At 46.0% G+C, this 16,071-nt stretch overlaps 2 protein-coding genes across 5 annotated transcripts in view; both read left to right on the top strand.

The window, feature by feature from the left end:
• Nucleotides 1-8,264, top strand: part of RASGRF2 (Ras protein specific guanine nucleotide releasing factor 2) — a 274,601-nt gene extending 266,337 nt beyond the window's left edge. For both annotated transcript variants that reach the window (XM_053587375.1, XM_053587384.1), the window contains exon 27: nucleotides 3,798-8,264. In XM_053587375.1, coding sequence (XP_053443350.1) covers nucleotides 3,798-3,890 — 93 coding nt within the window. In that variant the 3' untranslated portion in view covers nucleotides 3,891-8,264. The remainder of the gene's footprint in view (nucleotides 1-3,797) is intronic.
• The window catches only part of CKMT2 (creatine kinase, mitochondrial 2), a 118,000-nt gene that overhangs the window by 57,929 nt on the left and 44,000 nt on the right, over nucleotides 1-16,071 (top strand). Inside the window, exon 1 of one of the 3 annotated variants that reach the window (XM_053587413.1) lies at nucleotides 12,360-12,514. The exons of the other annotated variants lie outside the window; for them this stretch is intronic. The gene's annotated coding sequence lies outside the window, so the exon portion shown is untranslated. Of the gene's footprint in view, nucleotides 1-12,359; nucleotides 12,515-16,071 lie in introns of those variants that run through there. 3 annotated transcript variants of the gene reach the window in all.

Raw genomic sequence — 16,071 nt, 5'->3', positions numbered from 1 at the left:
CTCTTTGGATTAAGGGACCTCTCTTTTTTTACAGTCTTTGGCAAAATGCACTGGTTCTCCACGATTAAAACACTGACCCTTAGCTTTTTGAGCTAGGAAATCTTTAACAGTATAGCCCTGTAAAGCCACGGCCATCGCCAAGCCTTGCTGGTATGTGGTGCCAATGTCAGAGCAAAGGCGAATATATCCCGACAGATCTGCTTTTTTTTTTTTTTTGTAAGGTCGGATAGCTGCCTGGCATGCCGCTTTGGCATTTTCATAAGCCAATTGTTTGACAAAGTCCATTCCAGCTTCTGCGTTACCAAAAATCCTGCCTGCAGCTGTCAAAAGTCTGTGGACAAACTCTGAAAACGGCTCATCAGGGCCCTGCTTTACTGTAGTGAGGGAAGAGCTAAAATCCCCTTTCACTGGGAGTTTTCTCCAAGCCCTGGTTCCCACAGCTTGGATTTGCGCATACAGACGCAGATCATATTGCATTTGAGCATCTGTACTAGCAAAATGCCCCTCGCCAAGAAGCATATCATAAGTCCAGCCATTTCCCTCCTGAGCATTTCTTTTAGCAGTGTCTTTGCAAAATTCAGTATATTCAGATTTCCATAATAGGTCATCTCCCCCGGATAAGGCAGCCCTGGCTAGGGTATTCCAGTCGCCAGGGGTGAGCCATTTCTCTGCTTCTGATTCTAGTATAGCTAGTGTATAGGGAGCGGTGGCTCCATATTGGGCCACTGCAATTTTTAATTCCTTAACCACCTGAAAATCAAATCCACTGTGATGTCTCCATGCTTGACCCTGATTGTCCGTGGTCTCCGTGACCTGGAATGCCTCTGTTCTCTCCTGGTTAATAGGGGGCCTCCTCATGACTACACCCCTAACAGGAGATTGGGATATGGGGCCAGTGGATTCTTGTTCTCGAGGCCTCTGCTCCTTGCGGTCCAATTTGCCTGTTCTAAGCTTTTCTAATTCACTGATTAGCTCCTGATGTTCCCTCTCGGGTTTTATTTGTTCTTGTAAATGTGCAATTTTGTTCTCTACATCCCTTTTTGGGTCTATAGCGGCCATTGCCATGGGCGGCGCGAAGGGCGCTGCGCTATATGGGTGAGGCTGTTTTCCAAGTGGGGGCCAATCTGGATTATGATACTTGGCTGTCTCCTTCTCTAACTCATTCCATTCCTCATCTGAAAGCTTATCATCAGGGTCTATTTTGAAAACTTTCAAGTCTGGGTAGAGCCTTCGTTTTTGGCTCTGGGACTTTGCCCTTAGGCTGTTTTACTTTCAATTTGTTCTCCAGCTTAACTTTCTGCCGAACAGCAGGAACCTTTTGTTCCTCTCTGTTTGGTTCCTCATCACTCTCTAGTGAGATAAGATCTTCTTGCTCATTAAGCTGACAGCTAGGAGGAGTGCCCTCAGCAGCCCCGAGATCCTGGGACAGATCTTGGGATTTAATATCCTTTTCTTTGTGGTGATGTAACAGTTCTTCTCCCTTTTTTTATGACATCCGCAACTGCGGGACAAACACTGCAACAACTAATAATATCAGTAATGAGATTGCAGTAGGAGAAAGCAGTGACTGGTATTTTTTCAGGTCCAAATGTCTGATAAAAATCATTTAAAGCATCACCTGCTCTTTTCCATTTTTTCTCGTCTGTGGTTCCTTCTTGAGGAAACCAACGACAGACTTCTTTTAAGAAGTCAAAAAATTGAAATAGCTGTTTAATTTTGACCTTTACTCCTCACGTCTTGAGTTCATCTCTTAACTATTCCACAAATAACTCATGCTGACTGACTTCTTGTCCCATGATTACTACTACTCACCGAGATCCTCGTTCCAATGCAGCAGGCTACCGCGCGGTCAGGTCCCGGTGTTTCTCGAGCTGGCCGGCTCCAGTAGCTTCTTCACCATTTTCCTTTGTATCCAGGTCCCTGGTCGGGCGCCACGTGACCCAGCCCATGGGTCAGTCAACGGGGATACCTGGAGGAGAGGGTGAGAATGGGAAGGGGCAAGAGGCGCAAAGAATGGAGACAAGACAGGAGTCTGATCAAGTCTCGTTTATTACAATGTTATCTCAGGGTATATAAGGGTGGGTGAAGGAGGAAGTTTGCGTCACTGGGTATCCAAGCAACCCGGCCGCAGCAGAAAATTCCCACCGGCGAGTTTCCAAGTTTCGCTCACATGATTTACGAGAAGAGGCCTAGCGTTTGCAGGGAAATAGAAACTTAAGTCTGTTAGTACAGGAAATGGCACTTGGCCTACAAAATGGATGCTGTGGTGTCAGCCTTCCACAATAAGACACTCCAAACTTACCTTGTATATTTCTTGCCCCAGTCCTAGAATCAGCTATTTCTCCCAAAAGCTCTAGTTTCTTTTTCTGGAGAATTGGTAGCAGAAACCAAGATATGGGCTATAGGTATACTCATGGAAGTAGCATTTCATTTAGGCCCTCTTAGTGGCAGAGCAGAGAAATCTATGCGGGTGTGCTAACCCATATCCACCACGTGTATGTAATACACACACATCTCTATAAATATTTCCATATGTAACCATCTGTATCTGTCTTAAGCTAAACACAAGTTCATTCTGATGCCTCTAACTCTATCCTGCTACTGCACGAATCATTCCAACCCCCATCCACATTGGCTTATCTGTAAATTTTCAGTTCAATCATGAAAGACATACTTGTTAATACCCGCTAATTTTTGCCTATTTTTATTTGCCCCATGACCTTCGCATATATTGTTCCCTCTGTCTGTGCATTTCTCACTGCTTTCATCTCTTAACTGTATGTTGCAGAGAGTTTCCTGTGTTGATTCATGGAACTGTAACTGTTCTTTATCGTGATACAAGTGTGAGTTACATGGGTGTATGCATTTGTCGAAACTAATCAAACTATTCATTTTCACTTGTGTATAGTCTATTTCAATAAAAATAAAGAAAAACTTCATGGAAGCCACCCATGCCCCATCATTTTCATTTCTTTCCTCTTCTTTCTGGCGTATGCCCTAGTAAAACATTCACACATGACCCCTAGGAAGCATGCTAACAGGATTTCATCAGAACTTTGTGTAGTTGTGATATACTGACCACAAGTAGACTTCCATCAGCATGAGATCATTACAGCTGCAACCCATTCCACTGTTAGTACTGGGAGGCAGTTACAGTTCCGTGAATTGACACAGGCGACTCTCTGCAACATACAATTAAGAGATGAAAGCAGAGTGTGGTACTTGTTCATGATTATAAAGGGAAAAAAGTGATTTCCGAAAGTACATAAAATATCTATCAAGACAGTAAAACAAACCAAATGATAACAAGTGGCGCCTATGGTGGGAGGTACCTGGCATTGGGGATTAGAAGAGGACTAGAGATGTTTGATTTTTTTTTTATAATGACAAAACATTCATGATTTTTTAAGTTATATAAAAGTTTTTTAATGTCATTATTATTATTTTTATTATTTTGAGATAGTCTCAAGCTGTCGCCCTGGGTAGAGTGCTGTAGTGTCACAGCTCACAGTAACGTCCAACTCTTGGGCTCATGTAATTCTCTTGCCTTAGCCTCCCAAGTAGCAGGGACTACAGGCACCCGCCACAACACCTGGCTATTTGTGTTTTAGCTGGCCCCAGCCAGGTTCAAACCCGCCAGCCTCAGGGTACGTGGCCGGCACCCTACCCATTGAGCTACAGGCACTGCCAAAATTTTTTTAAATGTTTAAGGGGAAATGTTGGGTTGTGTTGGATGATTCTATTTGGTAAATCTAAGTGCTGAAGGAAGTCAAAGTTGGGATTTCCCTTCTTCTCAGGTCACACAGTACCTGCTGGACAAAGCCCTGATCATAGATGAGGACACACTGTACGAGCTGTCACTGAAGATTGAGCCTCGACTCCCTGCTTGAAAGTCCAGCCTTGCCCCGAGTCCGCAGAATTTCATGGAACGTGGGACAGACAGAACTGTGCATGCCACGTCCCACAAGGTGCAGCTGGAGCCAGTCTCCCTTCTCCACCGAAGAAGATGGAACCAGACTGGAATTCTGTCTCTGCTAGAGAAAAACCCAGCTGTTTGGGTCAAAGACAATGCTTAAGACTCGGGTGGGAAGGTGAAGGGTTGATATTTAGCAAAGCCAATGGCACATTTTATGTAAGGGAATGTAAGATGGGAGATGCTAACAGCCATTATAAGGAAGCAGGTAAGACAGTGTATTTCCAACTTTGTCCCGTGTTCTGTTAGTACTCAGGGACAAGGATCTGTGGAAAAGACCTGTGATGTTTCTCTGGCACTCTGCTGGCTTGGACACATCTACCAAACTTCTCCTAGGATTTAACTACTTCCTTGACATTTCCTTTTGGCACAAGCTTCCCAGTAGAGCTGAGGCTTCCTCTGCAGGGATGGGCCAACACAGAAGCAATTCCAGTCCACAGCATGTGCATGGTTTTCAGTGCTTTCTAAATATTTATACTTGAGGAATGGTGTGTTCTGAAACTGCCTGTCCAGTCTTTCAGCAACAGGATAGGAAGGAAACAATAAGAGACAATGGGTTTGTGGCTAACATTTCCTTAATTAAATACAATAGGCTGTGCCCCCAGAGGATGTCAGCCGGTGGCTGTCTTGGGGTGGGGGTGGAAGCTTATTCCTGAGACCACTGGGCCCAAGAAGCCAACCCTCTTGGAGAGGCAGTGGCAGAGTTTGCAAAAAGGTGCACGCCCACCTCACCGGCAAAACTGTGGAACACCCTAGGAGGCCGCCAAATGCTATGGGGGGTAATGGGTTTCAATACCAAGGGGAAATCTGTACCTAAAAATCATCTCTGCCCCTCTGCTTGCCTTCTCCTTCCTCCCCCACAGTACTGTAGGAATCTATCCTTACTTACACCAACCTTTTTTAGGCTCACTATGAACATTGGCTGTATTTTTAAAAAAACAGTTTAGTGGGATTTTTTTTTTTTTAAACCCACACTTCCATATGCTGTTGGTAGCTATCTTTGTTGAAGAGTGATTTTGAGATATTTCTGAGTGAGAGGATCATAAATGCTTGGGATATGGGCCCAACCGCTCAACAGCTGTTACGTTAGAAACCAAATGCAGGGGTTAGTCCTGCTAGCCTAGGCTGGGGAAGTGACCTTACTTTTCCCAAGATAGTCAGTTATTGAAGAAATAGGGCTATCTCATTGTTTACCTCCCTCTTCTCTTCTCAGGGAGACTGCTGCTTTAAAAGAAGAAAGAGAAAAATACAGAGTTATTGTTAGCTGAGCCTCTATTGCACCTGACATTTTCTCTCAGAGGCATGAAGCTTATTGACGCTGACAATGAAAAATTGATCTGTCTGGCTGTTTTCCCTCTTTCCTTGCACTTTAATTATGCTGGTAGAGCTAACAGCTGATAATAAATTCCACTTGCTAGCTCTTAAAGACCCCGTGGAAGAGCTAGCCTGATAATGTACCATAGAGGTAGAGAATGTACATTTTCTGCGGTCAGGACCATCTCTGTACATAACTGTTTAGTGAAATATCAACTAGGAAAAATATTTATAATATTTAAAGACCATTCCAAAAATATTTTCAATAGCTCATTAGCCAACAGTGTAGCACTAAACCCAAGGAAAGTTATTTATGGATGCTGTATTTTTCTTTCTTTTTTTTCTTTTTTTAAAAAAAGTTGCTTGTCTGTTCTCTTTAGTTTCAAATAAGAGGTTGACGCATCTTGATGCATGATGAGACGCATGGGCTGTGTGGATCCTAACAATGCATCACCCGTGATTTCCTTCTCAGTGTTCAGAAACTGACGGCTTGAAATAATACATGTCAATTGCACCACACACCTCATGGTCTTGCAGAAGAAATGTATAAGTACAGGTTAGCTTTCTGGGCTCAAAGGGTGAACTAAAACCAGGACAAATTTGTGAAAGGACCACACACATACAGTTTCAAGCAAAATAACAGTGGAATGGTCCACCATCTACCCCGCCCTGGCATCACCAAAGTCCTTTGGCAGGAAAGGGATGGTTGTGTATTCACTATCCCTGAAAGTTTGGACTTAACTTCTTTGACCCAAATGTTCCAGAGCCACTGTAGCCATTCTTATTAAAGAAAGAAAAATAAAAGAGAGAGGAAAGTCAAATGTTCCTCCCCTTTTGGAACACAGCTTTTCCTCAACTAGTAACAAGCCTTTTGCCCCTATTTCCTGCAGGATGTTGGAGGGTCCCTTGTCACCTGTGGGCACTGTCAATGGCTATGCTGACCCTTAGCTTTTGTTTTTTGTTTGTTTTAGAGATGGGATCTTGCTATGTTGCCCAGGCTGGCCTCAAACTTGTGGGCTCAAGTGATCCTTCTGCCTCAGACTCCTGAGTAGCTGGGACTGATGGCCTGCACCACCACTTTGGCCCTTTAGCATTTTATTGAAAATTACATGGCCCTTCTCTGCTTCCTGGAGCCTGGAGCTTTGCTGGAGGGTCAGGAGAGCCAAGAGAGAGAACTCCACATCCAGAGGAGTTCCCTTTGATGACCTGCACCCTTTGTGGGCCAGCTGGGATAGGAATACACATTTTTTAAAAACCTTAATTTGGTCACATTTAAAATCCCCAAGAGCAATTGGCAGTTTCTTCTGACTTTAATGTCCTCGTTCTCTTCTGCCTTTTAAGCTTTCAGTGTATTGTGACAGACAAAACGCTCTCCCAGGTATATCAGCCTATATTCCATTCCATGAGACCCATTTCTAAGAGTAGATGGGAGGTCAGCCTCTAATAGCCAAGTAGGGAACATGTGTGTTGTAAAATTAACCTAGAAAATCAGAAGTAAAATCCTATTTCATGCTTTCAAAGGAATACCCACGTTTTGTACTGTCAATGGAATTATCTTTGGGCTTTTAGGAGATGCCTTTGGTTATTAACTAAGACATCCAGTTTTGCTACAGGGACAAATCTTGTACCTAAGCCCATACATTATGTGACAGATTCGGGCATGAAGTAGAACATTGTCACTTTTCCTCAATGTTTTTCTGAAGGAATTTAAAGAAGAAATGTTAAACTGCTTTTCTGATATTTTTCAAGCACCTCTCACACCACGTCTTATTACTATTGGTTAAATTTCAGTACATCTGAAAGTACTACTTATAAACAAATGAAACGCATAGGTACTGAACTATTTTGAGAAGAAAAATCCATTATGGTCTCATGTGGGTGTGTTGTCAGACCAGCACCACTTCCCTCTTGTCACTGTGTGAGACGTGGCCAGCAATGATTAAACGCTTTTAAATTCTTAATTTTTATTTAAAAGTAGAGGATTAATTTAACTTTTTAAAGTTTGATTTTACTCCCCCTGGAAAAAAAATCTTTCTCTTCACTTTGAAATATAGTATTTTTTACATACAACCTGCAAAGTGTATCATTTTTCCTGCTTTTAATGTGGCATAAAAGGTAACAGATGTTATGGCTTAACAGTATAACCAAGCTAATGTCCACAACCAGAAGAAATCAATGAACGTGATTTGTTTTCTATTCACTAAGAAATCAGATAGTACCTTTAAATAATGACTTGATTACACACACCACTATGTGATTCTTGGTAATAAGACGTGAGTCAATGAAATCTAAGCATGTCATTTCTCAGAGGCCCCTGGTGACTTAAAGTTAAGGCAGCGCAGAACTAAAGTGGGAAACAGGCATTTTGTTGTAGGTGTAAACACACGAATGATTCGGGAAATTACTCATCTCATCTGCCGCACAGCATGACATGAACATTAGAGTTGATTGTACTTGATCTGATCTGCTCATGAAAAATGATAGTTCTACTTAATGAGGTTGAATCACTGTCTTTCCTACTCCGGGTGAGAAAGAGCACTGAATTAGGAATCCCAGCCCTGAGTCCTAAGCCTGGATCTCCACGGACTAGCTGAAAAACCTTAGGCCAGTGTTTACACCTCTCTGAGCCTCAGTTTCCTCATCTGCAAAATGGTATGAGTAGTAATTCTTGCACTGTCTACCTCATAGGGCTGCTGTGATGACCAAATGGGTTAGACTGTAAACTGTAAAGTGCTATCCAAATGTGAGGTGACGTGATTACTATCCTCAGCTCTCTTTTGTAGAAGATTGAAATGTGCTTCTTTATTATTTGTATGTGTGTGATGGGCAAACACATGTGTGTTTCAGAAGTGTATTGTTTGTGTTCAGTTACTTTGCAAGTCTGTGGGCCTTTGTGATTTCGACAGAGGGATCTGTGCTGTGGCCTAACACTTGTCAGCCGAGGTGTAGGTTATGCCTATATGCAAATTAAACTTTGCCTTTCTTGAATACTTAGAACTTTCATTGGTTTCTTCATTTAACTCTTCTCTCATTTGTCTACGTTGTCTTCTTAGCAATTAACTTCTTCAGACATTCTTTTTTTTTGTGACCTTGGCACTGTTTTTAATTTTATAGATAATATATCATACAAGATGAAGGCTTATAAAGCTTATGTTTAGACAGAAAAAAAAAAGTCAAAAGATCATTTTAGAGAATAATAAGTACATAGAGAAAAGGAGACTAAAGAAAGGGAATTAGTATGTTTTTTGCTCTATGTAAACGAAATTCTTTTTTTTTGTTAGTTTGTTTTAAGACAGTCTCACACCGTATGCCTGGGTAGAGTGCCATGGCATTACAGCTCACAGCAACCTCAAACTCTTGGGCTTAAACGATTCCCTTGCCTCAGCCACCCGAGTAGCTGGGACTACAGGCGCTCACCGCAACACCTGGCTAGTTTTTCTACTTTTAGTAGAGACAGGGTCTTGCTCTTGCTCAGGCTGGTCTCAAACTCTTGAGCTCAGGCAGTCCACTTGCCTCAGCCTCCCACAGTGCTATGATTACAGGCATGAGCCACTGCACCTGGCTTTCTTTTACTTCTGAAGTTCAGAGTGAGAAACAGTTTAGAAGAAGCCCATGTTGTAGGTAATTTGGGGAACCTCCAAAAAGGTATGTATAATCAACTAGCCACACTTTCTTTCCAGTGCTTTAGATATTTCCTGGGACATCCCCAGCCCACGTTTGACTACTTCCAGGCACGGAGAACTCACTACTGCCTGGCACAGCTCAGTCCATCCAGGGACAGATCCAACACTCCTGAACAGGCTGTGGAGACAAGAAGCCTCAGGGGCAGGGGTGACCCCGCAGTCACGAAGTTCAACCTAGCATGGGGCTCTTTATTAAATAAGACTCATATCTAACCCTACAATTACTGCAAAGTTTGGGGGGAATAATATATATGAAAATAATTTAACTTTTGCCAAGTGGTTGAAGTTGTCCTAACAGTGCTGAAAGGTTCATGATACAGCTGTTGAACACAAGGATGAACAGAATAAGGGGGGGGGGTCCCTCCTGCCCAGGTAGCTTCTTTTTCCACTTCTGGAATGGGCGTTCCAGCCTGGTGGGGATTCAAGAACCCAGACTCCTTCATCTTAACCATTCCATTGTGTTGACCTTCAAGATCAAGTCTAGATCCTGCTGCAGCCACACTCCAGAATCCTGCTGCAGCTGGATTCAGGAACACAAAAGAGACTAAGCCCAAATCAGAGATTGTGTTTTTTTATTTTTTTTATTATTATTATTTTTTTTTTTGTAGAGACGGAGTCTCACTGTACCGCCCTCGGGTAGAGTGCTGTGGCGTCAGACAGCTCACAGCAACCTCCAGCTCTTGGGCTTAAGCGATTCTCTTGCCTCAGCCTCCCGAGCAGCTGGGACTACAGCTGCCCAACACCCGGCTATTTTTTTGTTGCAGTTTGGCCGGAGCTGGGTTTGAACCCGCCACCCTCGGCATATGGGGCCTGTGCCCTACTCACTGAGCCACAGGTGCCACCATTTTTTGAGACAGAGTCTCACTCTGTCACCCTGAGTAGAGTGCAAAGAAATTATCATAGCTCACAACAACCTCAAACTCTTGGGCTCAAGTGATTCTCCTGCCTCAGCCTCCCAAATATCTGGGACTATAAGCATCTGCCATCCTGCCTAGCTAGTTTTTCTATTTTTAGTAGAGACAGGGTCTCGCTCTTGTTCAGGCTGGTCTCAAACACCTGAGCTCAAACAGTCCACCTGCCTCAGCCTCCTGGACTGCTAGGATTACAGACATGAGCCACCACACCCGGCCCATTTTTTTTTCTTTTTAAACAAATGACATGGCAGTTCTTCACTTCTCTTCCTGTCCCTGTAGCAGGAGATAGCCATATGACCACACCGATGTGGACAAAGCCCCTGAGCTTTGAAGGGAATTGGCACCAATGAGAAAGACATGAGTGACATGTGGCAAGATGGCGTTGGGAGGATTTTCAAAATGTGGAATTCTTGCCATGAGCCACTTGTAGAGGTGCCAAACCCCATCACACCACCTTTATAATAAGCTCAAAGATGACCAGGTCCCCAGAGAAGAGTGACACCCTGTCTTCTCAGCAATGTCACAACTTCCCTCTGACCTTGCTCACCAGCACATCACTTTACACTGTAAAGTAGAAGGAGCTGAGGTGGGCTGTACAGAGGGGGCTGTAAAGGTCGGTTAGGAACCAGGGGAGTAAAGGAAGAGTTTTTCACTGTACCTGCCATTATTCAAATCTACATTTCCCTGTTCTTCAAAAACCTCATAGTTCACTGGCTCTTAAGCTGGGCTACTTCAAGGTCACTGCATTTATTTCAGTTGATGCCAGAACTGACTTGAAACAAGTCTGTGTGCAAAAGAGCAATTTTGAGAGGAAATAAGTCCAGATGGCCTGCCCGAGGCCACCCGCCCCCCAGGAGCCCGGGCTCTGGAATAGCCTTCAGCCCCACAGGCCTCCAGCTCGCCATGTGTCCCACCAGAGAGGGACCAGGAGCCAGGGGATGACCAGGGCACCATGGCCATGATGAGAGGACCTGAGTGCACTGGGGACGCTGACTCTCGGGGGATCATGAAGTCAGTGTGGTTGGTCCCCATCTCCAGTCATTTTAGAGAAAAGAACATAGAAGATCCGGACTGTATCTGAGTATATCACAGGAGTAACGGGAACACTTAGCAGAAGGTGGACTCAGTGTAAACTAATGATAGCACATACAGATGCTCCTCAACTTACGACAGGGCCACATCCTGATAAGCCCACCTTAAGTGGAAAATATCATAAATGGAAAATGCATCTAATATCCCTGAGCTACTAAACATCATAGCTGAGTAATGCGGAGCACTGTAGAGTGTTAGCTGTGCCCTCTGGTGACCACCCGGGAGCTGGGGGTCCCTGGCTCTGCCCAGCACCCCGAGAGAGTACCATCCTGGGGGTCAAAATTCAAAAAGTGAAAATTCAAAAATTGAAGAAGTTTCCCCCCATTTTACTTTGGCACCATTATAAAGTTGACAAGTCATAAGTTGGGGACCATCTGTACGTTAAGCAAGGTACGTAGTATAACCATATACTGTGAAGCGCTTAAATCAATCTCATCTGCACAGCCTGAGGAACGCTGATGCGTATGCACACCCGGATAGCTACCCCTGCATCGGGAACCTTTCCAGCCCCGAGAAGTCCCCTTCTCGGGCTCTCCACCAGTACCCCATGCAAAGGTAAAATAGATGTTTTTGCTATGAGTCACAGCTAGAAGAATTGGAAACCCTGCAGGACAGCCCTGCTGGGTGGGTAGAGGGTGATTCATGAGGCTCCATCCCCTGCTCCGTCAACCCCTTTGCACATGTGCCGAGCCTGGAGAAGACAGAGAAAGGATCAGCTGATGACATTCCTGTGGACGCAGAAGCTGAATACGTGACAGTCACTAGACGCCTAGGCAGGATCCCTTGAAATGGCAGGACTGCTGTCCAAGATCCTGGTGGGTCACTGCTGTTTACAGGCAGCCTTCCCGGTTGGTGTTGCATGGACCCAAGCAGGGCTATTTTTATGCAGGACTATGGCCTGCCAGGTCTTTTGGGTGGCAGCTTATGCTGGTTTGGATAGAAAGGTGCCATGTAGTACAGATGGCCTAATCTTGAACAGAGACGTGATAGCTGTTGTCCCTGGATCTAGGCCCCAGACAACATGTTGGAAGGAGATTATTCCAGCCCCTGGCTCAGAGTGTGGTCAGCTGCTGGAGAGGGGCAGCTTGTAGACGCCTTTCCCCTCTTGGACCTGGGCTTGGGGTGTTAATTCTCCAGAACTAACTGGGCCTAAAGGATGGTACACCTGGGAGAAGTGAGGCACACATCCCCTAACAGCGTGCAGTTTCCACGACTGACATAATCCTTCTGTGACCTGTCCTGCCAGGGCCCTCTCTCAGCCGGCATAAGCAGCCTCCGGAGGGAAGGAGGGGGAGGGAAGCGCTTCAGAGAAAGGAGGGCAGGTGCCAGAAAGAGCCGAGGGCCCAGGGCAGAAGAGTCAGTGGCTGCCTTCAAGGACATAGCTGGGGGAGCAAGTGTGTCCTGGGTCTGGGCTGGGATTGGCTGACACCCTCAGGCACCGCCCAGCCCGGAGTCATTTCAAGGCCAGGCCCTGCCAGCTCCTGTTACACTTCTTGGCTGTGTGAGTGCAGCAGGACGTGGCACACTCCGGCTCCAAGGTCAGTGAGTACCTGACACTCTGCTTTATTCATGCAAAGAGGAGGAAGGCATTGCTAGAGCCAGGGTGAGGGGCCTTAGAGGACTGGATGCAGGCTGTGGACAGGGACCACGTATAGAACAGTTATTACAGGCACAGAATGGCCCAGGTGTGAGGATGTAATGGTGACTCACTTAAGAAGCCAGTGGAGTGTGGGCCCTTGACTGAAGCTCTCTGCTCGTCTTTGCACTAGGTGGGGACAGCTTAACCGAGAGTGCCTAGAAACATATTAGCATCCTGCTTGCCAACATTCTTTTTGATAATGAACAAGGTACTTTTCTTTAGGGAAAAAGGAAATCTAAATGCTGAATAATGACACTAAATTTGGGGTGACTGTGAAGCCTCAGTTTTTTCCCTTGTAATATACAGAGCCTAAACCACTCAGTTGTGAGAATGTGTTTCCTCAGATGCATCAAAAGAGATGTAAATCAGTGACTTGGAATGAACTAACCAGAAAATTAAAAATTTTAAGACCTTCAAAAGGAGCTAGTTACTAATAAGCTCAAATAGCTGTACCCAATTTAAACCGGTGAATATTATTGGTAGAGATTCGTTTCTGAAATCACCGATAGATTGATAACAGACCAAGTAACTATGCTCCGTCCCCACTGGAGGTCAAAGAAAAGCGGCAGAACTGGCCTCAATGTGTCTCGTCCGTGGCAAAGGCCCATTCACTGCCAGCTTGCTTGGCTGTCAAGGTTACCATCAGTCCTGGTCTTGAGTGGGTGGCATCTCTGCCTTCAAATGCTTTGAATGAGCGGAGGGTGACATTTGCCAAACAAACCAAAGCCAGTTGGCATCCTCAGGGCTGCCCTTAGACATCTGGATGGCATTGCCAGGCACTGTGACCCCTCAGAGTGTCTGCTGGAATCAGGTGGGGTGGCAGGTAATGCCCCATGACAAGGATAAGCTAGTTAAAAAACTTGTGTGTGCTCTTTCCAGAAGGGCCACTTTTTCTTCACCCTTTCTCTGTTTCCAAACTCACATCCTTGGTCTGTTCTCTCCTCTCCTGGAGCAGAACACGGCCACCATCAGAACTTGGCAAGAGTCCTTCCCAGTGTGTGTGTGTGGTGGGGGGGGCCAGACTTTACTAGGAAGAACCAGGCATTACTCGGCTGTTTGCCTTTTCCAAAGCAATCAGACTTCTCAGTTAATCTGTGGGTCAAGGCATTGTCCCAAGAAAGCACATGGGTGCCATGTGCACCCCATGGATTCTGCTGGCTCCATGATCAAAACACAGCCTTAGAGATGGGTTAGAAGCCAGGTCATTTTCCTGACAGGATTGGCTGAGGAAGGTCCAGGAAACTATGGGTTGGGAGGTGGGATATAGAATGGGGGAGTGTTGGGCTCTCAGAGGCAAGAGGGGGGTCTGATCCTGAGACAGAATTTGCTCCCTGCTCAGAGGCTGAGGTCTCCATTTCTGCCACAGCTGAGAGCAGGAGCCACTGTCTCTCCCGAGGAACCCGAGCCTTGTGCTGAGCATTCTGGGAGTCCTGCCTGAGCCAGGGATCCCACAGGGAGCCAGGTCTGAAGGTGACCGCGGAGGGTCACACCCACCCCTGCCTGGGAAGCCTCAGAGACGCCTTTCCTCGGGCAGGGAAGAAGGCCCTTCAGAGCAGTTCAGAGGACTGGATGGCTTCAAGCTTCCTATTTTCCTGAGAGATTTACCTTTGAGAGACAAATTTACAATTTACTCAATTTACCTTTGAGAGACAAATCTGGTCCCATGTCTTCGTCAGAAGGAAGGCTAGGAAAGGCCTCTGTCCTACAAGGTAGACTGTAAACACCTCCTTCCCATGCCTCTCTACTTACTGAGTAGAGCAGAGATCCCTGGAGGTGTCCTTTGAGTTTGACCTCAATATCCAGTGGTCCTGAGGTAACATGAACCTTTTGCTCTCAGAGAATGGGGAGGGCACAGCCATTTCCCACTGGCCTAGGAGACTGGCATCATGAGACATTACTGAGAGGGTTCTGTGGAGCTGGTCCAGCCCCAAGGACATCCTCTGTTTGGGGGCGACTCTCTGGATGGGAAGTTGACATATGATCCTCCTCCGGCCTTTCATCTGCTTCCAACCACAGAGCTCAGACACGTGGACGCTGTGAACAGCTGGATCAGGAGTAACTGTGTCAGCAGAAAGGCACACACTGTCTCTCCCAGGGGGGTTAGGACAACCAGAGGCTGCAGCCTGAAGCAGCGACCGAACCCAGGCCTCCACATTCCAGGATGTCATGGAACCAGAGAAGATGCTTGACTAGGACACAGACCCCCTATCTGCCTGGGACAGTGAGATGTGCAGCTCCTGTGGGCTTGATGTGGTCACCCTTCTTTTCTTAATAGAGAAGGCAGTGAGGGACAAACAGGATGTTGTTGCCACTGGCTCCATCAGGCTGTGCTCTTGCACCCACATAAAATTTCTCCCTGGCTGGTTGCCCAGGTGTCCTGCTCAATTTTAGCTCACATGCTATAAGCAATGCTTTTCCAATCAGGAGCCATAGAGGTGTTCCAGGGTAGGGAAACTGAGGCAGTTAGCTTCTAGGGGGTGGAGGTTGACACTACCTCCCTCCTCACCTCCTGAAATCCCACTTCTGCATAAGGAGGAGAAAGGAGGGAAGGAGAGAGGAGGGTTGGCCCAGCACCCGTGCGTGGCTTAGCAACTAGTGTCAGAGTGTGGCAGGCAGAAATATCCCTGGCACGTTTCATCAGGGAAGGACAAGGAAGGAGAAAAGGCTGGTAATATTCTGGGACTCTGGGAGGAGTCACATGCTCTGTGGTTATAGGAGCTGCTATCTTGGGGGTTTAACCAAGTGGAGTGGCCCACAGCCCCTCCAGTCCTAAGCAACAAGGTTGGTGCAAGGGTGCACGTGAGGTGCTGGGTCCACACAGAATCCGAATCCAGGTCTACAGACAAACCCGGGTTCAAATCCAAGCCCTACAAATGTATTGGCACTGAGACCTGGAAAAGGTCACTTCACTTCTCTTGAGCCTCAGTTTCCCCACCCACACAAAAATGCCTGTGTGGTGGGATTGTTGCAAAGACTGAACGTAATGTTTGTAAAGCCCCCTGATGGATGTGACTCATGATAGGAGCTCAGCAAATGTTAGTTAAGGAAAAAAAGGCAGGCAGGTTTGACTCTGTGCAAGGAAATGCCAGGTAGAAGGTAACACCCCAGTAAGGGTTGGAGGTGGGAAGTGGGGGGACTTGCTAGTGAAGCTGGGAAGTCACTGGAGACAGGTTGTGGAGGTAGAGTCTGGAAAAAAAACTAGGGGGTCCTAAGTGGTCAAATCCATTTTGTGAACTCTGATGTTGGTTTTTGAGGCTGATCAGTATGTGATAGGCACTTGCTGGAAAAATAAAGTGTTGTCCTCAGAGAGATGGAAAGTAAAATAATTAAGTGAAACACTTTGGGTAAAAGTAAGCTAAAACTGAAAAGCATTCAGGGAAGGGGCAGACCAGTTCTGGCTGGGATAATCAGCTGTGGCCCCGGGGGAGGGAGAGATGGTCACCTGGATCTTCAGGG

The sequence above is a fragment of the Nycticebus coucang genome, chromosome 1 (genome assembly GCF_027406575.1).
Source record: "Nycticebus coucang isolate mNycCou1 chromosome 1, mNycCou1.pri, whole genome shotgun sequence".
Lineage (NCBI taxonomy): Eukaryota > Metazoa > Chordata > Mammalia > Primates > Lorisidae > Nycticebus > Nycticebus coucang.
This window is presented reverse-complemented; position numbering and strand designations above follow the sequence as displayed.